This window comes from Protopterus annectens, chromosome 2.part0 (assembly GCF_019279795.1).
Source record: "Protopterus annectens isolate FY-2018-M chromosome 2.part0, PAN1.0, whole genome shotgun sequence".
Taxonomy (NCBI): Eukaryota; Metazoa; Chordata; order Ceratodontiformes; family Protopteridae; genus Protopterus; species Protopterus annectens.
Window position 1 is genome coordinate 1,213,770,130 of NC_056728.1, and position 24,412 is coordinate 1,213,794,541.

Genomic DNA, 24,412 nt, shown 5'->3' on the forward strand with positions numbered 1-24,412 from the left:
ACCCTGCTGCAGCACTCCTGCTCCTACAGACAAACTAACAGTACTGATGGAGATCTGGGCAAAACAGAAGAAAACACATAGGTTCATAAGTTCATACTAGGCTATCTGCCCTAGGGCATTTATAAGCCTAGCCAGAGTGTGTTTGGCTTTCGCCACCAATTTTAAATTAATTTTGCTATGCCCTTTTTCGAGGTTAGTATACTGTGCCTCTGTCTAACAGTGACACAGAAGTGATACCAGGTAAACCCTACGATCCCCCATCCACTCATCAAGATTCCTCTTGAAGAGAGTCAATGAGGGACTCTGCCTAACCTGGACTGGGATTTTATTCCAGAGGGAAGGGAGCCTCTGGGTTATGAATCTGTCCCTCCAGCATGTCCTATTTATTTCAGTGCTGAGGTTCAAGTCTCTCGAGTCATAGCTCGATGAGATTTGGATTTTCTGAGGTGCAGCATGTCCATTAATTCTGGGTTGGACATGGCTTTATACGTCAGGCACAAATCGCCTCTGAGCAAGCAGTATGTCACTGAGTAGAGCTGGAGTTTCTTTAACCGGGCAGCATATGGCATCTGTTTGAGCCCTTTGAAACACTTGGTGAGGTACTTTTGGGGTATTTCCAGTTGCTGCAGGTGTCTGGTAAGGTACATCCCAAAAGGGGCATTGTACTCAATTATGGGCCTGATGAGGGATGAGTAAAGAGGCACGATGACCTCCCCTGATCTAGATGTGAATCCTTCATGATTAGGTGGGCTATATAAAATGTTTTTCTAACCACTTTGGCCACGTGGTTGTCAAATGAGAGACTGCTATCAACTTGGGTCCCCAGGTCCCTAATTACTTCTTCCGTACTTAATGGATTACCACTTATGTGGTAATTTGTAGGCACTTGTTTTTGCCAAAGGGGATGACTATACACTTTTGGCATTTAGCTTGAGGCCATGGCTCTGGCACCAGTTGTCTGTTTCTATGAGGCCCTTTTGGAGGATGCTTGTATCGGCTGGAGAGTCGATTATGGCGCCCAGTTTGCAGTCATCTGTGAACTTGGTCAGCCACAGTCCTTCCTTGTTGGTCTGTACCTCTAGAGAAATATATACCGAACAAGAGAGGTCCCAGGACTGAGCCTTGTGGGACGCCACTTGTAACTGGTTTGGAGTCTGACATGGCTCCAGCAATTCTAACCATGTGGATTCTGTCCTTGAGCCAGTTTGCAACCCATCTAGTAACATAGGGGTTTATATTTAAGCTGGTGAGCTTATCTATAATGCCCGAGTGGGGTATTGTATCGAAGGCTTTTGCGAGGTCCAGGTAGGCTGTGTGGACCACCTTCCCCTCGTCAATGGCCTTGGTGACTGTTTCAAAGAAATCGACAAGGTTTAAGAGGCAGGATCTGCCCTTAACAAAGCCGAACTGGGTAGGATCCAGTGTCTGTAGGTCCCCAATATCTTTATTTATAAGGTCCATGATGATCCTTTCCATAGCTTTGCAGACCAAGCTAGTCAGGCTTATGGGGCGATAGTTTCCAGGATCCGGTGAGGCACCACCTTTGTGGAGAGGGACCACCGTTGCTGTACGCCACTCTTTGGGTACATATCCTGTAGTAAGGCTGAGATTGAACAGTAGTTTTATGTTTGGGTTTAGCTCTTCTTGGAGTTCATGTAGGGCGCAGCCGGGACCCGTCTGGTCCCATTGATGCTGTGTTTTGCTTTGGAGAGGCGGCTCTTACCTGAGCATCTGAGATGTCAGGGGCAGCATTCTGCTGGGATAGATATTTGCCCTTTTGGTGGGGGAGTTTGCTCTGAACCTGTCAGCTAGGATGTTGGCAATGTCTGTGGGTTCGTGTATTTTTGTCATTTTGGACTAATTCTGAGCATATTTGGGAATTCCCACCCAGGTTCCTAACATAACTAAAGAAAGCCTTGTGATTATCCTTAGTGTCCTGTGCAATTTTTCTCGAAGCTGGCCTTAGACGATTTTATGAGTGCCCGTAGTTTTTTGCTAATACTGATCAGAGATGCCTTCCCTTTTTAGGATTTTGCTCTATCATGTAGTAGCTTCCTCCTTCTATTGTATAGTTTGTTTATGGCTGGGGTCCACCAGACAGGACGTCTACCTTTGGAGGATTGGGTCTTGGTTTTATTTGGGATTGCATGATCCATGCATTCCTGAAGGTATTCATAGAATGCGTTTATAAAGGATTCTGCAGTCTGGGCCGTATTTTCCACAGGCCCGGGGGCTTTGAAGGATTCCACCTCGGTTTTGAGGAGTGTGAAATTTGCTTTAGAGAAGTTTTTCACTGAGGTTTTCTGGGCAGGGGATGGGGTCGGGATGTGAATATCCAGTGAGATTAGTTTATGGTCTGATCTTACCAGTGAAGGATACACTTCTGATCTGGAGCATAGAGTCCCCATGTTGGTGATGATCAGGTCCAGTATGTTTTCCCCTCTTGTGGGAGTGGTAACAAGTTGTTCCATAGCATTTGACTTTATAAATTCCAGGAACCTTTGGGCTAGGGTGTTGGAGCTAGAGTAATGCTCCCAGTCTATGTTTGGGTAGTTGAAGTCGCCCAATATAATGGTGTTTGGAGAGACCTTCAGATTTTCCAGTGTTCTCAGGAAGGCCGAGTGGAGTTCCTGGGTTTGGGAGGGTGGTCTGTAGCAGGCTATAAACTGGAAGGCAGTTTTACCCACTGCAGTTGCACATGGATAGTCTGTGATGCTTCGTGCTGTGCCACCAACCTGGAGGTGTGGGTATCTTTGACGAATATTGATACTCCCCCTCCTTTGTGGTTCGGTCCAAGTTTTGGGGCCGAAAAGCATGGTATGAGGTATAACCTGGTAGTGCTGGGGTGCTCTCGGGAGCCTTGAACCAAGTTTCTGTTACTGCACAGATATCGATGTTCTCCATGCTAAGGAGAGTTTCGAGTGCATGCATCTTGAGGTTTAGACTTCTGGCGTTGAGTAGCATTACTCTTAGTTTCTTATCCCTTGTGATACCTATGGAGGTGGGTTTGTCTTTTGAGCCTTGCCTAAAAAAGGCATTATGGGGGTAGCAAGAGCCTTTGCCAATATCCAGCCCAGGGGTGATAGGTGCAAGCCGTCCCTAGCGAAGCATCGTGGCTTGTCAAGCATGTCATCCCAGGCTGACAGGCATTGGATCCCCTTTGAATGACACCAATACTTAAGCCAATTGTTGAAACTGATCATCTTGTCTTCATATTGTGGCATCATTCTTGGTGAGGGTAAGATGCTACTCAAGGTCAGGATCATACCGGCCTGGGCTACATGCTCAGAGAGCTCCTCTATGTCTCTTTTCATGTAGTCCAAGGAGGTACGTCTCAGGTCATTCACACCAGCATGGACAATGACCGAGTCATATTTGTACTTGACTTGGAGTGATCTGAGTGCTTGCGTTATGTGGCGGATCCTAGCGCCCGACAGGCAGCTCACCGTGACCTTCTCCTTGTTCAGCCTGGTGAGCGGGACGTCAGTGTGCCTGACGATAGAGTCATCTATTACAAGTGTATCAGGTGTGTTGTTTAGCCTTAAGGGCTGTGATTGTTGTCTGTGTACATGAGGCAGTTGTAACATTGCCTCAAGATTCCCAGATTCACCAGCTGGACCGGCGGACCGGAGAGGAGATTGACAACTGACCTTTGGACATGCTAGAATAGTATTGGGAATTCCTTTATAATTAAAAAAAAAAGGGCCAATGGGGAACAAGGTACTCAAGGGGAGTTTGTGAGGGTGTAGTGCTTTTAATTTTTTAGTGCTGACTTATATAATTGCTTTAGTGAGCAAGTGCCAGGTAACTTAAATGCAATGTGCTACAGGTAACTTAAATGCAAAAACGACAAACAGTAACTTTCATTCAAGTGAAACAAGGAAATAAGTACAGTAAGCAATGCAGATATCACTAGGGATCCACAAAAGCGCTGAAAAGCCGCATTTTAGGTGGAATTAGCGTTTCAGGGAAATAACAAGCAAACAAACAACAAGCTTACAAACAAAGCTAGATTCAGCAGGCCTGGATCTAGTCTATGCTACAGCAAACAAGATGTACCAGTTTCAGTAAGAAGCAGTTCAAATATGGAGGCACTATAAGCCTTTAACCAGAAATTCCCAGCTCAGAAGGGCAGAGTCCAGCATCTCCTCCCACAAGAGTGCAGACCACAAACCCTCTTAATGTAAAATAACTGGCCTGAAGCCCAAGTGCTTAAACCAGAATTAATACACTTTTAGAATAAGAGACACTGAGCCCTCAATCAGCAGTTCCCAACTTAGAAGGATGTAAGCTACCTGTCCTGCCACTACAGTGCAGACCACAAACCTTCTTAATGTAAAACAACTGGTCTGAAGCCCAAGTGCTTAAACTAAAAGGCTTAGAATGAGTTACACCAAGCAGTAATAAATACAACTGAGTACTTTTAAGATGACGCAAAAGCAAAATAAAGTAGAAAGAAACACAAATACAGTAAAAGCAGATAAATTTTTTTTTTTTTTTTTTTTGAGTGAGCAAATGAAATGGGACCAGGAGGAGTATCCAAGTGCAAATTTACAAGAGGGGCGGGCAGTTTCAAAGCCACCAAGATTAACACCAAGACAAAAACAGGGAGGGTGCGTGGGGACCTACTGAAAAAACAGTCACAACTTCCAACTAGATATTGCTCAATGCAACACAAACAAATTACTTTAAATCGTGTATTATTTGATAAAAGTGCAGATAAAAATCTACTTAACTCCACTCATGCGTTCAGTTGATTGCATGCAGGTCTCAGTTGGCCAAAGCTCACAGTTTAAACAGAAAACAATTCACTGTACCACTTGTATAAGGCAGAAACCGAATAACAATGAGGTAAACTACCCCCACTTATCACTGGCTATGCAAGTTTTTTAACAAGCCTTAACTGAAAATACCACTTGTATAAGACCTACTGAAAAAACAGTCTCAACTTCCAGCTAGATATTGCTCAATGCAATACAAACAAATTACTTTAAATTGTGTATTATTTGATAAAAGTGCAGATAAAAATCTACTTAACTCCACTCATGCGTTCAGTTGATTGCATGCAGGTCTCAGTTGGCCAAAGCTCACATTTCACACAGTATCCCTAAGACAGGGTTTGCAGATCCAAAGTCAACCTGATCCTGAAAATACCACAGAGTAAAAAGACAAAACACCACACATTGGTTATGGAAGGAAGCTACAGGGGCAGCATTCTGTATTAATGAATCCATGTGGCACCTTTACTTAAAGGCAGTTGCAAAGAAATTCTGTACTTAATAAGGGGGCTTTTATGATGCTATGCTTTTACAGAAGTGGTGCTGCAGTTTTAGGACTGTTGCAGTTTGCACTTCTTAAAATCCTAATATTTATCCAACAGTACAGATACAACTGAAAAGTTATGACATACTACTCTGCAAATAACCTGTGAGCAGTGCAATGAGGAGTTCATTTCAAGGAGATGCTGACTTTCTCATGGTTGTACAAGCCTGGAGTCAATGAGTGAGTGTGTGTGTGTGTGTGTGTGTGTGTGTGTGTGTGTGTGTGTGTGTGTGTGTGTGTGTGTGTTCTGTGCATGTGCGTATTCCCAGCCCAGCATGGGGAGCTCAGATCCGTGCCAATGTTCCGGCTAATGACACAGAGACAAGGGTCAAAATCCCTTCTCTGAAGCAACATGTATCTGAAACTACACAGACTCTTCAAGGGAAACATCAGGAAAACCACAAGTTCCTGTACAAGGGATGCTTCTGAAAATATGCAACTTGTACAAGACAAAAGTAGCTTAGTAGAGTATGAGTAATGGGACTACATCATTTGGCCAATATACTGTATGTGTTCAGTTTTGAAGTGTTAGAAGGAATGGCACTTTTCCTCGACAAGATGAACTTCTAAGGCTTACTTCATATTACTTATAATGGCATAAATTAACTTTCAACAGAGGAAGCAAGAATAAGCATCATGGTCAGGCACCAGTCAGTTAGACAAATGCATTTCCACCAGAGGAAGGCGATTACAACACAGTCATTTACCTTCAGAAAACAGCCCTGTAGATAAAAGATGACAAGAAATAAACAACATACTAAGATGCAACAATGTAGCTCTTTCATGTGCACAATACGAAACAACTGAAGAAGTCCTCTAAAAAGCATCAAGCAAATTACCAGGGATGACGACAGGACAGTGCCAAAGATGCAAAAGAAGAAGCTGTCAAGCATTGCTAGATCAATCACAGTACCTTAAGAGCTATACAATCCACTTGTATGTGGAATGCCTTATTCACATTTTCTGAAAGTGCTGCATATTCTTTACATCTAACACAAAGTATGAAGGACTGCCTCACCACCCTCTGTCTCCATGTCTCTATGAGTTGCCATTTTTCTCAACAAACTAAAATCTTAATCCACAAACTGCTAATTACAGTGGATATAAAAAGTGTACACACCCATATTAAAATGCCAGGTTTTTGTGATATAAAAAATGAGACCACAATAAATCATTTCAAAACTTTTCTCACATTTAAGGTGACCTATAACCAGCACAATTCAATTGAAAAACAAATATGTTACGGGAAAAATATAAAAAATAAATGTACAATACGCTGGTTGCATAAGTGTGCACACCCTTAAACTAATACTTTGCTGTGTGTGCACATCCTGAAACTACTACTTTGTTGAAGAACCTTTTGATTTAATTTTAGCATTCAGTCTTCCTGGGTACACACTTGCCATCAATTAACGAGACACTGATTAACCCCAAATAAAGTTCAGCTGTCCTAGTAGAATTTTCCTAACATTTACTTAGTTGCCTGCAACAGTAAAAACCATGGTTCACAGAGAGCTTACAAAGCATCTAAGGGATCTCAATGTTGAAAGGTATCAGTCAGGAGAAGGGTATAAAAAAAATTTCCACAGCATTGGATATACCATGGAACACAGTGAAGACTTCATCAAAAAGTGGAGAAAAAATATAGGACAACAGTGACGCTGCAAAGAACGGTATGTCCCTCCAAAACTGATGAAAAGACAAGAAGAAAACTGGTCAGGGATGTTGCCAAGAGACCTACAGCAACTCTGAAGGAGCTTCAGGAGTTTCTGGCATGCACTGGTTGTGTACTATATGTGACAACAATCTTCCGTATTCTCCATATGTCTGAACTATGGGGTAGGGTTGCAGAAGCCTTTTCCTTACACAGAAAAACATCCAGGCTTGGCTAAAATTTGCAAAACAATACATCAAGTCTCTCAAAAGCATGTGGGAAAATGCGTTATGGTCTGATGAAGCCAAGATTGAACTTTTTAGCCATGATTCCAAAAGGTACATTTGGCACAAAAACAACACATCACCAAAAGAAAACCATCCCCGCGGTGAAGCATGGTAGTGGCAGTATCATGCTTTGAAGTTGCTTTTCTTCAGTTGGAACTGGGGCTTTAGTTGAGGTGGAGGGAATTATGAACATTTTCAAATACCAGTCACATTTGGCCCAAAACCTTCAGGCGTCTGCTAGAAAGCTGAAGATGAAGAGGAATTTCACCTTTCAACATGACAGTGACCCCAAGCTTACATCCAAATCAACAAAAGAATGGCTTCACCAGAAGAAAATTAAAGTTTTGGAATGGCCCAGCCAGAGCCCAAACCTAAATCCCATAGAAGATCTGTGGGGTAACCTGAGGAGGGCTGTGCACAAGAGATGCCCTCGCAATATGACAGATTTGGAGAGCTTTTGCAAGGAAGAGTGGGCCAATATTGCCAAGTCAAGATGTGTCATGCTGACAGACTCCTACTCAAGAAGACTGAATACTGTAATTAAATCAAAAGGTGTTTTAACAAAGTATTAGTTTAAGGGTGTGCACATTTATGCAACCAGCTTATTGTATGTTTTTTATTTTTTATATTTTTCCCCTAACAGATTTGTTTGTTTTTCAATTGAATTGTACAGTTTATACATCACATTAAGGGTGGGAAAAGGTTTGAAATGATTTATTGAGGTCTCATTTTTATATCACAAAAACCTGGCATTTTAACAGGGGTGTGTACACTTTTATATCCACTATATATTCACATGAGAGAAACAGGACTGCTGCCACTTCCTCCAGTAGGAAATATCAGAAAAACTGCAGAGTTGTATAAGTGGAAGTCGTCTTAGAAAACTACAAAAAGTGCAAGTCACTCCTTTATTTATTTATTTTATTTTATTTATTTGCATTTGTTTACCAGGTAAGTCCACTGGGCCAAAGTGAACCCATTTTCAGTGAAGGCCTGAGGTGAAAAGCTCCAACATAAAGATTTACATACAATCAAAAATAAATTTACAAAGAAGTAAATTTTGCAGCCATAGTTAAAACAGTCAATGATACAATTCAGAATATTTCATTGGATAACAAACAGCTGTTAAGTCACATTTAAGTGTAGGTGGAAGCTCAGCGTAACATTAATTACATTAAGTATAACTTATGCAGTTAAATATACATGAGTTAGGTGTACTAAGAGACAGTTGTAGACTATTATATACATGTATTGCAGAATTTATAATAAGTAAGGGGAATGAGTATGAATACAGTGCAAGTGGTACAGTTTAATAGTTACTGTCATTAAGGTGATTGTGAATGATAACTCCATTCATCAGGACCCCTCATCATGTTCCTTTTATTGTCATCTACCATCAAACATCAAAACACCATAATTTCCACATGATGATAATAGCAGACATTTGTTTTAAAAATCAGTAGCTCGCCTAACACTATGTTTCTGCTCACTGCTGATTCAACTTCTTTCTTCTGACATGATAACATGACACACACAAATGTCATGCTAAAGCTCACATGCAGAGTCCTGTTTGTCTCTGGCCCTAGTGTTAGTGCAACTGTTTGATTTTTGAAGGCACAAGAGTTCTTGGACAATTGGGTGCCTTATTGCTCTATAACCTAGGCATAGATCACCCCTACAGAATCCATACAATATTGAATATAAAGAGTTGGCATTCAGTCCCTCCATGTGGCTCATCTTTTAAGACCTTAATCTTTAATCAAGAACCTTAGGGGTCTTTCCAATTGTTTGATATGCTTGGAAAGGTACATCCCAATTTGGGCATTAAACAATATGATAGGCATCGAGGAGATACCTTTTGCTATAACATGTGCAATGCAAATGGATTCCTTCACCACCATTGTGAGAGGTAGCTGGAGCTAGGGTGTTGCTTACTGAATGCAAAAATGTTGCACCTTTTAGCATCAAGTGTTAGCCCAATTTTCAAACGCCACTTACTGACACGCTCCTACTGGAGAAACTCTGTGTCAGAAGAGGACCTGAAGATAACTCCCAACTTACAATCATCCATGAACTCTGTTAACCAAAGGCCATACTTGATAGGAGATCAAAAAAGTAAATAGCAAACAGAAGAGGTTCTAGCAGAGATCCATGAAAGACCACACAAGTGACCTTCATGATCTCAGAGGATGTACAACCTACTCTCACAGCATGAGTTATTTCCCTAAGGCAGTTGGCTATCCATCTAACCATGTATGGGTCAATTTGGAACATATTAAAGTTGCATATGGTATGGTGTCAAACATCTTGGCAAAATCTAAGTATGCTGTATGGATTATTTCTCTGGGTTCACAGTTTGGGTTCACCCTTTCAAAGAAGTTTACCAAATTCATCAGACAAGATCTACCCTTGACAAAACCAAACTGTAGGGAGTTAAGATTTTTGATATCATAATTAATCAGGACAGTCATGATACATTCCCTTGCTTTGCGTACAAGATACATCAGACTGATGGGCCTGTAATTTCCCAAGTCAGTATTTGAGCCTCCCTTGTGAAATGGCATCATAGCAGCTGCACACCACACCTGTGGGACAAAGCCTGTTAGGCTCAGGTAAAGAGATTAAGAAGTAGATCTGCCAGTGTATCCTTAGTGCTATTTATTAGGCAACCAGGTATGGTATCAGGTCCAATAGTTGAGGTATTCTTCACTGTGGAAAGTACTTTTAATACATGTTCTTTTGTGATGGTTTGTGGTCTGAGCCCCTCTGCTACAAGAAGGCTTGGTACTGTTGTCTCGGGTGAAGTTGGCACTAAAAATGTCTGCCAATATGTTGCAATATCCCATGGATCAAAGTAGATAGAACCATTGTGAAAAAAAAAATTTGTGCAGTGTTGAGTGTTAATCTTTATTTTCCTGATACAAAGGATTTGTAGTTGTCTTTTGCTTGAGATGCCTTCATTTTTCAGATGGCCTTTTTTAGAATCTTAACTTAACGTCTTGTTGCCATCCATGACCTGAAGGTATTTTGTTTTATTGTACAGTTTAAGGAGCTTCTTTCTTTTGTCCTATAGTTTATTTATATTAGTGGACCCCCACATTGGTTTGCTTTTAAACTTGCCCAGTCATTTGCATCTAATTGGGACTGCCAAGTTACTACATTTGCCCAGGTGTGAGTAGAATTTGTCTTTATACCCCTCAGCTATATCAACATTTTGGGTAATACAGTTATACTCAAACTTACAAACTTCTCAATAGACCTCTATGAGATTTATACATTTGAAATCCTAGATTTCTGTGACATTTGCCTCTGCTGGTTTTGAAATTTTGATAGAGAAGGTTAATTACTTGTGGCCGGATTTGACCAGACAGGGAACTACAGAGTCAGATCATGGTCAAATGGGCCCCTAGAGCTATCAAAAAGATCTAAGATAATATTTGTGAGAAAGTAATTATAGGGAAGTCAACAAAGTTTAAGCCTATTTTAAAACATCCAGGGGATATGCTATTTAAAAGGGAAAGTGCTGCTGATTTTACTTAGGCAACTGTGCTGGTCTTTGGAAAGAGGTGTATGAGATTATATCTATTGTAAACAAAAACTGGAATCAAGTTATGACAAGTTTTGAACTGGAAAAAATTAGGGGTAAAGCCCAAGATTGTGTATAAGAGGAGTAAAGACATAAAATCTATTTTAGAAGGAAATTATAAGATTCAGTTAAATCAGAAAAGAGGGATGGTTAAGTGCAGGGTGTGTTCTTATTGTCGATATGTTAATGACAGCACTAGTACAACACTGGGGGATTACCCAAGAACCACCATAAATAATAGAAGATGTGACTGTAATACATCACTGGTGGTATATGTTGTGACATGTACATCATGCCTGGCTCTTTATATCTTGGTAAAACACTTACCATACACTTATCAGCACTTGTATGCCATAAGGAGAAAATAAAACAGGAAAGCCTTGAATGTCTATCTCCAAAAATGTGTAAACTTTAAGAAGTTTCCATTTTATGTACTTGAAAAGGTGGTGAAAAATATTAGGGGAGGTAATCGGGGAAAATTATCCGGAAAGTCATGAATTGGTAAATTTTATTAAATGCATTACAGGATACAGGGACTGATGACAAAATATCTGTACATAGTATTTTAGTCTCAAGGGCAGACAGGATATAAATGAATTAATTACATAATTAAACTTTAAAGTACGTTTTAATTTATCGTAAGAACTTAGTAATTTTAATATGTTTCACTATTTTAGTAACTTAATTAAAATTGGTATGTATGCAGCACAGAGCAGCGTGTTTCTACTGCATAGCTATTTAACTATATCTGTATAAAAAATAACTAGTATAACAAGCCTTACTACTGTATGTACAGTTACTATCATACCGATTTTGATATTGTAAAATGTGTTTTAATTGTATTCTACCTGACACTGTTGAAACTGTATAACTTAAAAGGTTTTGTTTGTACTGCATGTACTGGAGCTTTTCTCCCCCGGCCTCCACTGTAAACTGGTCTTTGTGCCCAGCCGGACTTCCCCAAATAACAAATGCAAAATAAATAAAGAATATGATGATTGTGGAAGAAAAGGAGACGGGACAGATGGTAAATGCAAAAAAAAAAAAAAAACATAACAAAAAAATGAAGGAACTAGAATTGTTTAGTTCTTTTGTATTGACAGTGGGTATAAATAACTGATTCAATGTTTTTGTTAGATGGCATAAAATGAATGTAAATGTTAATAAACAAATACTGTGGCAGGTCATAGAGGGTGGATGTGGTATATGGAGCTGAAGGAGTCTGTGTTATCTCCTGATACAAATGAAAGTATCAAGAATACTGAAATAATACTTACTAATGAAGGACTGTCAGGTAAAAAACATGCTGAATTGATAACAGGACAAGAACGGACGTCATCTAGTTCTTCTACTGGCAGTCAGGTTGCAGGTGTGTAGTCTGGTCAGGAATCACAAACTTGTACTTTAATCATGAAAAATGGACAGAGAAACACTAATTTTACTTTACATGCATCCAAGTTGCCGACAGTTAGAACTACATATAAGACAGTCTCTCCCACATGACATTACAGCATTCATTCACGCTGGAAAGGATAATTATTGTGAACTGATTTTTTTAAACAGTAGACACTGCAGAAGCCTTTCTTGCTAAGTGTGAATTAAAAATGTCATGTTCACCTTGGAAAGCTTTTAACTTTACACGGCGTAATTCAGCTGCTAATTTGTGGTTTCTTGTAAAATGGCTGATGTTGACATTAATGATGTAAATGTTTTGCATTACATTGCAAACAAATTCATAATGTTCATAACTTGCTTGATGATAAGCATAGAATGGTAGCTGGGAAGTTAATTTTACTTTGCAACAGGAAGGTAATAAATTGGTACATATTCTTAGAGCATTATATATTAATAATTATAAGGTTTATGTCATATACAAAGGACAGTCCTTGTTTGGTACTTATATACACAGTCACTTCCTGTGACAAAATACATTGCTCCCAGTGTACAAAGAGAGGACATACTGTTAAAATTCTGAAGATTTTTGTAGAAAATGTAAACAACAAAGACATTTTTGGGTAGACTGCCATCAAATTAAAGAACCAGAAATGCAGAGACTGGCAGGACAAGTTGTAGCTGAGCTTACAATTTCAGACCAAGTAGATGTTAATGATATTAAAGATATACCTGTACATAAACAACATAGTAATATAGAAGAGTCTATGACTACACATAATACAGATAGTGAGGATGATACCAAACGTTGTACTATTTTAAGTGTAGAAATGGAGATTGTTATTACATAAGAAGGGATAGGAAATTCAAACCCAATACTAGAAAGAGGAAAAAAGTAAAAAAATAAACACATTACAAAACTGTCAAAAAAGGGAATGGATAACCTTTTTGTTGTTTAAATGTTAACAGTTTAAACACAAGTGTTGAATTTTAACCTTTTACTTGTACGGAAGTATAAAATTTGATTTTTATATGCTTAACTGATATTCAAAAACTAGATAGGTGGAAACAGCAAATGATGGAATATATATGGGGTGACAGTAGTACTTAATCTTTGGGTCCAGATGCATGTTGTGACATTGCTCTGTTGCAATAAAATCTTGCTTTAAGTTATTAGGTGTGAGAATAGGTTTATCAGGGAGAATATTAATATGTGGCGTCAGCATTTCTTAAGGTGTTACAGCAATTGTTTGTATACATCCACCCACTGCTAGTGCCCACAGGAAAGAGTGTTTTCAAAACTTGAATGATTACAAGCAATCAATTCATTCATCCATCCTCTACCCTTTTTCCCATTTTTGTACAAGGGGTTGGGGTGTCACTTCAACAGTGACAATCATTTTGAGCAAAGGTTTACACCGCACGGTAACTAGCCCTGCCATGGTACTTCATCCATACCACTCAATCACACACACTCGCACCTACGGGCAGTTTAGAGTGTCCAATCCACCTACTGCACATCTTTGGAATGTGGGAGGAAACCAGAGCACCAGGAGGAAACCCATGTGACCAAGGGAGGACATGCAGGCTCCACACAGAAGGCACCCCAGACAAGAATCAAACCAGAGAACCTCTTACTATGAGGCAACAATGCTACCGCTGCACCACTGCAGCCACAATGGCAATTAATATGAATATTATTCTATTGGGAGATTTTGTCACTTAAGAAAACCTGAGCCTGCATTTAGCAATCTAACATTAGGACCAAGGTCATACTTCTGTACAAGACAACCTTAAAACTGAAAGTGATTATTTTGCAAACTCATTGGGCTTTCAGATTATATAATGTTAAAACGTTGCATGCCCCTTTTACAGACCATTTGGCCTTATTATTTCATATTACGTTTAAGTACATACGTGAAGGGAAGGGGATAAAAAAGCAGATGGGATGGATAGCCAATACTGTTGAGTAGCAGTATAAAGATAAGTTACTTTGGGAACAACATCTTACAATGATTCCATTTTATGACTCTTGGACTTCATGGTAGATTACATATACAGTTATATAGGAATATTTTTTCTGAGGTAGAAATAAATGACCACATTATGTGGAAATCTTAAGAAAATGCTTAATTTAATCCAAACCTTAACATGCAAATTAGACAGGTTATTAATAAGTCAGATAAAAAAAAGAATAGAATGTATATTATATAAATTAGGTTATATTACACAATATATATTTAGTATAAAAAAAGATTAAAAGAAGATAACCATTTGATGCATTCTGTACTAAAACCTACAAAGTTGTCTCAATTCAGGAAAATATTATGCATACAATTTAATACAACTTAATATTTTTGAATGTATGTTTAAATCTAGTCTGGTTTCACAATATACATGTGAAGCAATACCATTTTCTACTAACAATAATGCTGTCGAGTAAAAATCAGTAGCATGTCAAATAGTAATTATGTTATTTACCTGGCAATTCTTATCTAGGCCCTAGTTGCCTTCCTTAACACCTTTTATAAAGTAAAAGAAATTTCCTGACTTAAAATATTTCTGAAAGTATTGAACAATGATCACAAGATGGATCCTTAGTTAAACTGTTATGGAGTTATAATATTTATTTATTAAAAAAGGGTACAAAAATCACTGGAGACCGACCGATTACACTTAACACAGATTATAAAATCCTCTATAATGTGTTACAATATAGACTAAAAAAGTACTTCATCATAAACTACAAGTGCGAGTTTCTGCTATGAAATGAAACTCTAGAATGAGCATGTTAATATTCAATCAGGGAAATGTACATAATAAGGGTCATAGAATTCCCATATTTATTACTAATGTGTGATATTAAAAAGGCATATGAAACTCTTGCTCATAGTGCAGTATGTTATGGGATATGTTACAAAGTTCTAACATTTGCCCTACTAATATAACTGTCATTTATAGCAATTTATAGATTTATCCATAAGTAAATGGATGTTTGGGAAGGATGTAAAAAGTCATAAGGGAGTACAGTAAGGATGCCCCTTAAGCAGCCAGAGCTATTTGCTTTAAACTATGTCAGCTATATTAGAAGATCAGAAGTTTAAACAAGTGTTTTTTTTTTTTGTCTGTATAAATGTAAGATTCAAAGGTTTTGTTTATACTGATTTCTATATCTATACCATTCTCGCAAAAAAAATAGCTATATTAGTAATAAAATTTGGAAATTAAATCATTGTGCAACAGCAATGGGATTCACTCCTTGAGGACAACAAAGGCATACTTCTAAAATGGAAAATTTTAAATTATCATTTAAAAAGAAAGCATATGTTTTGCACTTATAAATTTTGGGTAAATTACATTTCTTTGGTAGCAATTTTCCTTTTCTGAAAAAAAGAAAATGATTATTACCGCTGTTTTTTTAGGGAGATGTTTTTTTTTTTAAGGTGATGGATTGAATCCAAACAACAGGACCATTTTACATTATAAAACAGAAGATGGAGATTTAGGGTTGATTAATCTCACAGTTTACTTAAATTCCTTATATCTCCATTATGGGCTTATAAAACTATATAATAGAACAAATCTCTTTATTAGATGTATTTAATGGAAGAATTATAGACATGTGGCATAGTCTACTACAAGGAGCTAGAAAACATATTCACCTCTTTTTCTTTAAAAGAGTATGTTGATAAAATGCATCAGTGGAAAACTCACTTACTAAACTTCCAATATGGAAACTGTGCTAAAAAATCCATTACGGACACATTTTACTATAAAAGGCTGAGATACACATTAGATAATCAATTTAAATTAAGTGTTAACGACAGACAAAATATATTTCAACATATACTAAAAGTCGGTATTAAAAAAATATTATCTGTACAAAATATTCTTTATATTATCATAAATTATTTTCATAAATACTATATTATGCACACAAACCCAGAATTATACTTTCTGTGAAACATTCACAAACTGTCATATCTTGAAAATTGTACTACATAGAAATACACTCTTAGAACGCTTTTTAACCAGGCAAAAGCTTTCACATGGCAGCAAGAATTTCCTCTCTGAGTGCATGTATATTATTACAGTACTTACAGAAACATTAAAACACATGCTTGATTGTATAATTTTTATGAATAACACAATTTCTTTCAAGATGTGGAATTTACAGTGCAAATATCAACAACAGTTTTCAGAAGGTGTCACTTGATACCATGCAAGAGTCTGTATGTCAATTGTTTTTTGAAGTCTTAAGTGCATATGAAAATATTGCAACAACTAGCAGTTTCTCTAGTACAGTGTGATATAAATGAACATTGACAATGAATTTTCTTGTCTCCCACCATGGCATTTCACTCAATACCCCTCAATAAGATGTAGGTCTCTTGGTTATGAAAATGTTACCATAAATATGAAAATGACTGATAAGTAATTATTCATTTATCTACTGCAGGTCACCTTAGATCGACACTCTTTTTGTCACTGTGTTATTCCTTGCCCTTTCTAATGCTGCCTGTTACTAGCTGCTAAGTCACTAAGTTAAAGAAGCAAGACTCAAGAAAATGTTTAACACCCATAGCTTCTTATGCCCTTCAAAGTATGAAACGGTGCTATAGGCTTGAATTATTTAATATAATTCAATATAGTTGTGATGATGTGAGGTATTGCCAGCTATGCCAGTAGGGCAGTGGATGTGTAACATATGCCAACACAGCTAGCTGGAATTTTATCATTTGTATAGCAAACTGATTTGTACAGATGTTTCTGTTGAAAAATGTATTTGTAAAGCTGCTTGTGTTAAAAATGTACCAACAGTGTGCCCTGATGAACAGAAAAAGAAATATATATGCATTATTGTAACTGTTTAAATGGATATGTTTTAAAAGAGGATACTGAACGAGAAGAAGTTAATCTCAATCCACCTAACTCTGAAAACAGTTTGAAATTAAATTACCTGGCTTAGGCCATAAAGATTGTATTTTTCAGTTCTCAGTGTAGCCATAGACAAAACATCTGTACTAGGAAGCTTTCTGTATTGTCTTTATGGTGAATTAATTGCTACTCAGGAAGGGTGGTGGTTTGAAATTGTTTTATGACTTCCAGGAGCTATAGCAGATCTTCGCAAGGCTGTGTGTATGTGTATTATTTACACATATGTGCTAAACCCTGACAGCTTCCAGCCAAGGGATGTAGCATGAGAACTAGATGTCAAATGACCAGATGCGTGATGTTATTCTGTAATCCATCACTAAAAATTATATTTTAATACTAGGTGAGTCTGAAGGAAAAGGAAATGACCTGGATTTGTAAGCCGTTGAACTTTTGTGGCTTTTACTTCAGTTTGCAGTTTTGTTGCTTTTCTAGTTTGTGAACTTTGCTCTAGTAAGTGACCAGGGAATAGTAATTCTTTAGATCAGTCAAGAAAATATAAGATATGTCCTGTTTTTCCTGTATCTGTGTGAATCTATTCATCTGTGTTATTTTAATATTTTCTTACAGGTTCATAGGTAGGCACTGGGCTATTGGCCCTAGGACCAACATAAGCCTAGCCAAAAAGGTACCCTGGCTTTCGCCACCCAAGAAAATTATTTTCCTGTGCTTCTGTCGAGCAGATTCACAGAGGTGATCCCTGGGATGAATTTCCTATTTCTCATCCAATCAGCAAGATTTTTCTTGAACAGTGCTAATGAGGAGCTTTGTTCGATATAGATAAGTAGTTTGTTCCAGAGTATGGGAAGTCGCTGGGACAGGAATCTATCTCTCCAGCATGCTCTGTTTACTGTAGTGACAAGGTTTAGGTCCCTAGATCATGTAGCTCAGAGGGAATGGGATTTCTTTAAGTGGAGCATGTCCATCAGCTCTGGGTTAGACATAGCTTTGTATGTTAGGCAGAGATCGCCTCTAAGTAGGTGATATGCGATGGAGTAAAGCTGGTGTTTTTTGAGACAGTCTGCGTAGGGCATCTGTTTGAGGCAGGTAATCCTCTTTGTGAGGTATTTCTGCGGCCTTTCCAGTTGTTGTAGAGGTCTTGTGAGGTACATACCAAAAGAGGCATTGTACTCTATAATGGGTCTAATGAGTGACGAGTAGAGGGGAACAATGACCTCTTTTTTCCTGGATGAGAAACCTTTTGTGATGAAGTGTGCCATGTAGAAGGATTTCCTAACTACTGTGGTTATGTGATTATCAAAGGAGAGACTACTGTCCACCTGTGTACCAAGGTCTCATCACACTTTCGGTGTTAAGTAGACTACCACCTATGTTGTAGCTCATGGGTACAGAGTTTTTACCAAAGGGGATGACAATGCATTTTTTGGCATTGAGCTAGAGACTATGGCTTTGACACCAGGCATCTGTCTCCATGAAGCCCTTTTGTAGGATGTCCACATCGTTAGGAGTTTCGATTATGGCTCCTAGTTTGCAGTCATTTGCGAACTTCGTTAGGCAAAGACATTCTGTGTTAGCCATTATTTGGCATGCTGTAAAGCCTGTCAATGTTTTTATGTTGGGAAAACTAATAGATCCCTGATGGAACATATGAGGGAACATCTTTATAGTATGAATAACCAGGATATACGTAATGCTTTAGCTAGACACTTTATGGAAAATGGTGAGGGACACATGTTTGGTTTTAGGGTGATTGAAACAATAATCTTAAATAAAAGTGGTAGGGATTATAAGGACTTGACAGAAAGTTGTGACTTGTTTTGCATCATAACTTTACTGGCAGATAAATTCCCTTGTATAAATTTGAAGTTTTCTATTAAACCTGCTTTGAAAGCGAGAGCTCTCTTTAAGTAATTTTAATATGATATTAATATTTTATTGCTGCTCTTTTCTATTGGGTGTTTTGAATTAATTGATGAATGAATTTAGTATATATAATGTAAATGGTTTGTGATACTTGGACTGATGAAGCACAATTCCATGTGTCAAAGCACTTATCTTATATAATAAATACTGCCATTTTTTATGCCTCTGGCTGTGTTTCAGTGCCTATTAGTTTTGTTCTTTGCATTTTGTTGGTTTGTAGGCACTGTTTATTCCTTGGGGGGTTATTTTATCTTTGAAAAGAGGGATTTATACTAAAGTTTAATTTCTGCTGTAATTACCAGTTTACGTTTAGTTTTGACTTTCCTAATGGTGGGGTTTTTTTTTTCATTTCTTTACTGACTTTTTCCTTAAATCCTTTACGTAGCTAGTTTGAGATTTGCTATAAAAAATATTTTTTTTTGTATTCTGATAGAATAGATGGCCAACCACAGTGGTTTAATTTTGAATATCCCATTATGTTTGGTCCTCTTGGATAGTACTTGGTCTGCACTCTTTAGGAAATGTGAATAAAGACATAGATATAAAGATAGCTGCTGAAACTGTAAGGGAACTTGAGATACTACAATTGAATTCTGAGAGCCAATCAGAAAATCATCTGTATTTAGGCCCAGAGCAAAAACTACATCCATAAACCAGACTATGGACTACTGTTTGTGGAGAAAAATGGATTCTTCAACCTTGATGTTTTTCACTAACTCTACACAAAAGCATTTCACGTAGAGCTAGCAATCAGCAACGGAACTAGGAAGACTGCAAAGAGCTAGAAAGCCACCCCAGCATTTTTTTTTTCTGGTGACTAGAAGTTTATGACAATGGCTCTAAACCTACACATGAGGCAGATTGTCTGCCAGTAGTGCATACGTTATCTCATTAGTGGACTGTGTGTGCAGACACTGAAATACTAACTTATCCAGTAAATTACTAAAGAAATCTATCTGAAATGGGGATAATGTGGTATATTTGGTCTACATAGCTATCCTGTGAGTTGACGGTGTGTACGGACACTGAGTGAACTGTGTGTATAGTCAATGAAATACCATTTTACCCCAGTAAATTATTAAATAGATCTAAGCCAAAAACATAGATTTTATGTATTCAGCAGTGTATGTAGCTATCTCAATGGATACCTATCAAATAATTGAACAGAAAAATTGTTGAAGATCATATGGTCGAACCCATATAATTGACAATTCAGTCCATTGAACCGTTCTGACTGAGATCAAGCTACAGCAGGGATCAGGAAATTTGCCCTTTTCTCCACTGTAGTGCAACCTCAGATTTGGTACATATAATTAGCAGTGGGTGTGGGAGGTGCAGGGGGCTGTCCCCCCTGCAAAAACAGTTTTTGTAGTGAATGCAGATGTTGTCTTTGTTTAGCATCTGTTTTGACTGTCTGTATTGTCAATGATATGGGTTCGACCATATAACATTCAACAATTTGTCTGTTCGATTATCTGATAGGTATCCATCTCAACAGTAGACTGTGAATATGGACACAAATACATTTTACCCTTGTAATGGGCTTAATGTGGTATATTTCACAGTGTATATACTGCCATAAAAGCAAGATCACACTCCACCAAATAAAGTGATGCCAAATGTCCATACAACTCAAGCTATGTTCACCCTACGCTTAGTAATAAAATGACTTCCATCTGTTCTCTCAGTTTTTATATGACTTTTTTAAAGTTAACAAAATCTCAATGGAGAGATACAGAACATCATAATTAAAACATATACTTATTAGCATAGCATTATATGATCACTGTACATAACGTTGAATGCTCTTGTACCTTACAGTTAAGCAATTTTACAACTTGGAATGAGTATGCTGCTTTTTGGACAAAATGTAGACTCCAACACTTTTGTAAGGGACATATCATGTTGTAACATCACTGTGTTCTCATAATCCATCGAGTCACTTCAACCAAAATGAAAAAAAGGACAGTTGCACAAAGCAAGTCGTACCTATTTACCACAGACTATCAATAATAATTTCTAAGGAACCAGTTCTGCTACACTGCACATGAACTGAAAAAAAAAGTTTCATACTTGGTATTTAAACATCATACCTAATGTCACCACTGAAAAAAATTCAGTTTTATCTTCATATTGTGTCACTACAGAACAATTACTGGTTTGCACCTAGATGTCTTAAGAACTATATGTGATGCATATTTGTAAGCAAATATTTTGTCATGAGTACCTTAAATGTATCTGTTTGAGCTTTTCTCCCCAAGTCTCCACTGAAAATGGACTTTGCCCAATAACAAAAAAATATTAAACTGGCCACTGTGTGCTACCTTTCTATGACAATTTAATGTGAATCAGCACTAGTGTTACCATTATCATCCCTTTTTTTTGCTGCATTATGTTATACAACAGGTTCAAATGAAGCAGTTTTATGTCTACTTATGTATGATCACAGAATTAACAGTTATAATGAAGCTACCATAATCTTCTTTTTTACAAAGATTATTTACCTGTTGGGAATGAGAACTGTAACTCCTCGACAAATAATTGTTAAATGAAGGCCCCATGCGTTGTAATCCATACTGAATCCGCAAAGCCCAACTGACAACAGTCATACGCTTCAGTCTTTGCATCTCCAGCTTAAGTCTCATCAGAGATGCCAAGGATCCTCGAAATGTAGCTAGAAACATACCTCTGCAATATGCGACTGTCAAACAGTGCATTTCAGATCTCAAAATACAACGGTATACATTTGTACTTCTTTCTTACATTTCAAGTTACCTAATGCTAAACTCCATAACTGAATGCAAAAGTTTTAGTCACTTGAAAACCACTTCAGAAGCCATATAATTGCATCAAATGCATTCCCAAGCTAAATACCTGTTAAATTACGAAAGATTGCTAAATAATGTCTTGCATATTATGCAAGACTACAACTGTTTAGAGTTTTGCCATTATAAACGCACTCCTCACAACCTGTCATTTGACATACACATTTATATCCTATGCATATGTAGCTCAACTATAGTTCTGTATTTACATATGGTCGCTGCCATGTTAAAATGTGAAGGGTTAGAGGTCAACTCAAGATCAAAATTTTCAAGGTCCAACCTACGCTCCTGCTAAAATAGCAGTATGCGCGTTTCCGATCGTAGCTATATCACTAAAATTTAATTTTATTTTCACTGTCTCATAAAACGTATCAGTCTTACCCCATTTCCCCGCCCAGGACTTGTAATGTAAACGCCCCTAATGACGTATAAATACACTTTATGAATATTTAGTGTCGGAGATCGCCGCAACTAGGATGTGTAAATATTGGTAATAGCAAGTCCCAAAAGGGCATGACGTACATGATTGGCAGGGGAAAGTGGAGTGAGTGACAGTCACTGCAGGTTAACGTTTCAATATACACACTATGCAGGACTAAGAAGACTGGAGCACTGTTTCCACGATGTGTCTGTAGAATTCTAATCCAAATAACGCCCTCAAGCATAGCTCTCAACCTTCCATCTCCAAATTAAAGAATAATATATAATGTGGAACAAATGGACTAAATGTGGAACACATACTAATGGCTTGCTAACAGCTTCAACTAGGAAGGTCATGGGATGGTTTACATACCCTCCTTTTACTTATAAAAAAGATCTTTTGATGAATTATGATGTTTACCATGAATATCAGTTACAAATTTCCTAATACTGAATGTGTGACACAACGTTTCAGCCACGAACCTTTCAGTAGTATATCCATGTGTGCAGAAGCAGTAAATTGACTCTATAATGAAATGTTTCCCTTATCAGATCCATCATTGACTACATCGGTCCATTTACTAGGTACGGATCCAGCCATGTCGCTCGTCAGTAAAACCCCGTAAATTTCGAAATAAAATTAAGCGTCTTAAATCCTATAGCTAGCCTGGAAGGCTAATACGACTCACTTTGTACTCAATAGCCTGTCCTACCTCTATAGTTCTTAGCACAATAACTAGATTTTAAACAATGCTATTTTAAACGTAGATAATTGGTAGAATTACCGGGTCTGTGTTAGCTAGCGTCTTGTAAAGGATTTGAAGTCTTTAACATAAATGTACATTATTGTTGAATTATTTCAATACTCAGTAATTTGCCCAGAAAAGCACAATTTTTATAAGGAATAGACCAAAAAAATATGAGGCAAAATCTGGACAGTCTGGTATGATTCATGCGTTCCGCTAATTTTACATTTCCCGCACAAGTTTCTTCCATTGTCAACATCTTACAGTAAAAAAAATCACCAAAGCTAAAAGTAAAGGTATGGCAGGAGCAAATAAATATTCATGCGGGCTTGGGCTGAAGGCATGTTCGGGGTGGGATTTGCTACTGCGCATTCTGCGAGGTACTATACTTGGATATTACCAATTTCCGTAGACTATCCAGATTTTTGCCTCCTATTTTTGGTCTATTTTTCATAAAATTGTGGTTTTCTGACAAATTAGTGGCAAATCATTAAAGATTTAAATTAGAAAATAATGACGGGTATTTGAGTTTCAGATGTCATACCCTTCAGAAAATTAAAAGTTCATGTTCCTCGAAGTTCCACATTGAAAGGGTCAGTCACACGTTCACAGTTAGGAATTTTTAACTGATATTCATGGCAAATAGAAATGAATTATATTTGTTCATTAAAAGATCATTTTTATAAATAAAAGCAGCATATTTTAGCCATCCTATGACATTCCTGGTTGACGTTGTTAGTAAGCCATGAGTATGCATAGCCAGCCTTAGGCATAGGCCAACTAGGCGGCTGCCTAGGGCGCTGGTCTGGTAGGGGCACTTTTCCAGTATTTATTTGGTGTAGGTAGACCAGGATGGGGGCACCAGGTAGTGTCAGGGTTGCCACCTTTTAACAAGGGCAAAGTGGGACATGGGGGTGTGGTCAACAGGATAGGGGTGTGGCCAACATGGCATTGGCCACACCCCCACCACGACATCACCAGAGTTGTTAAAGGAGATGCAGTATTAGTTATGGATGCAACATTGTGACATTACAGCATACTGCAAACTCAAACCATTTAAATGAAGTGAACTATTACTGCACACACACTAATCAGTTGTAACAATAAACTTTAAAGGAATTAAAAACACACTACTCATTAAACAGACACTTGTTTATTTAAAAAGTAAAATTCATAAACCATCCATTGCTATTCAGAAAAAAAACTTAAAAAATCTACATACCACATACAAGCCAAGTATAAAATTAAGACTGTCAATTAAAGCTAAAGCAAAGAACACAAAACTACATACCCTAGTACAAATTAATGCTAAACAAAGAAAAACACAAAATTACGAACTGCACCCTAGTACAATAAATCAC

At 37.7% G+C, this 24,412-nt stretch overlaps 1 protein-coding gene across 1 annotated transcript in view; it reads right to left on the minus strand.

Moving 5' to 3' along the window:
• Nucleotides 1–22,174, minus strand: part of GUF1 (GTP binding elongation factor GUF1) — an 839,924-nt gene extending 817,750 nt beyond the window's left edge. The window contains exon 1 of the mRNA XM_044061397.1: nucleotides 21,565–22,174. Coding sequence (XP_043917332.1) covers nucleotides 21,565–21,777 — 213 coding nt within the window. The 5' untranslated portion in view covers nucleotides 21,778–22,174. The remainder of the gene's footprint in view (nucleotides 1–21,564) is intronic.
• Between the last annotated feature and the right edge of the window lie 2,238 nt (nucleotides 22,175–24,412).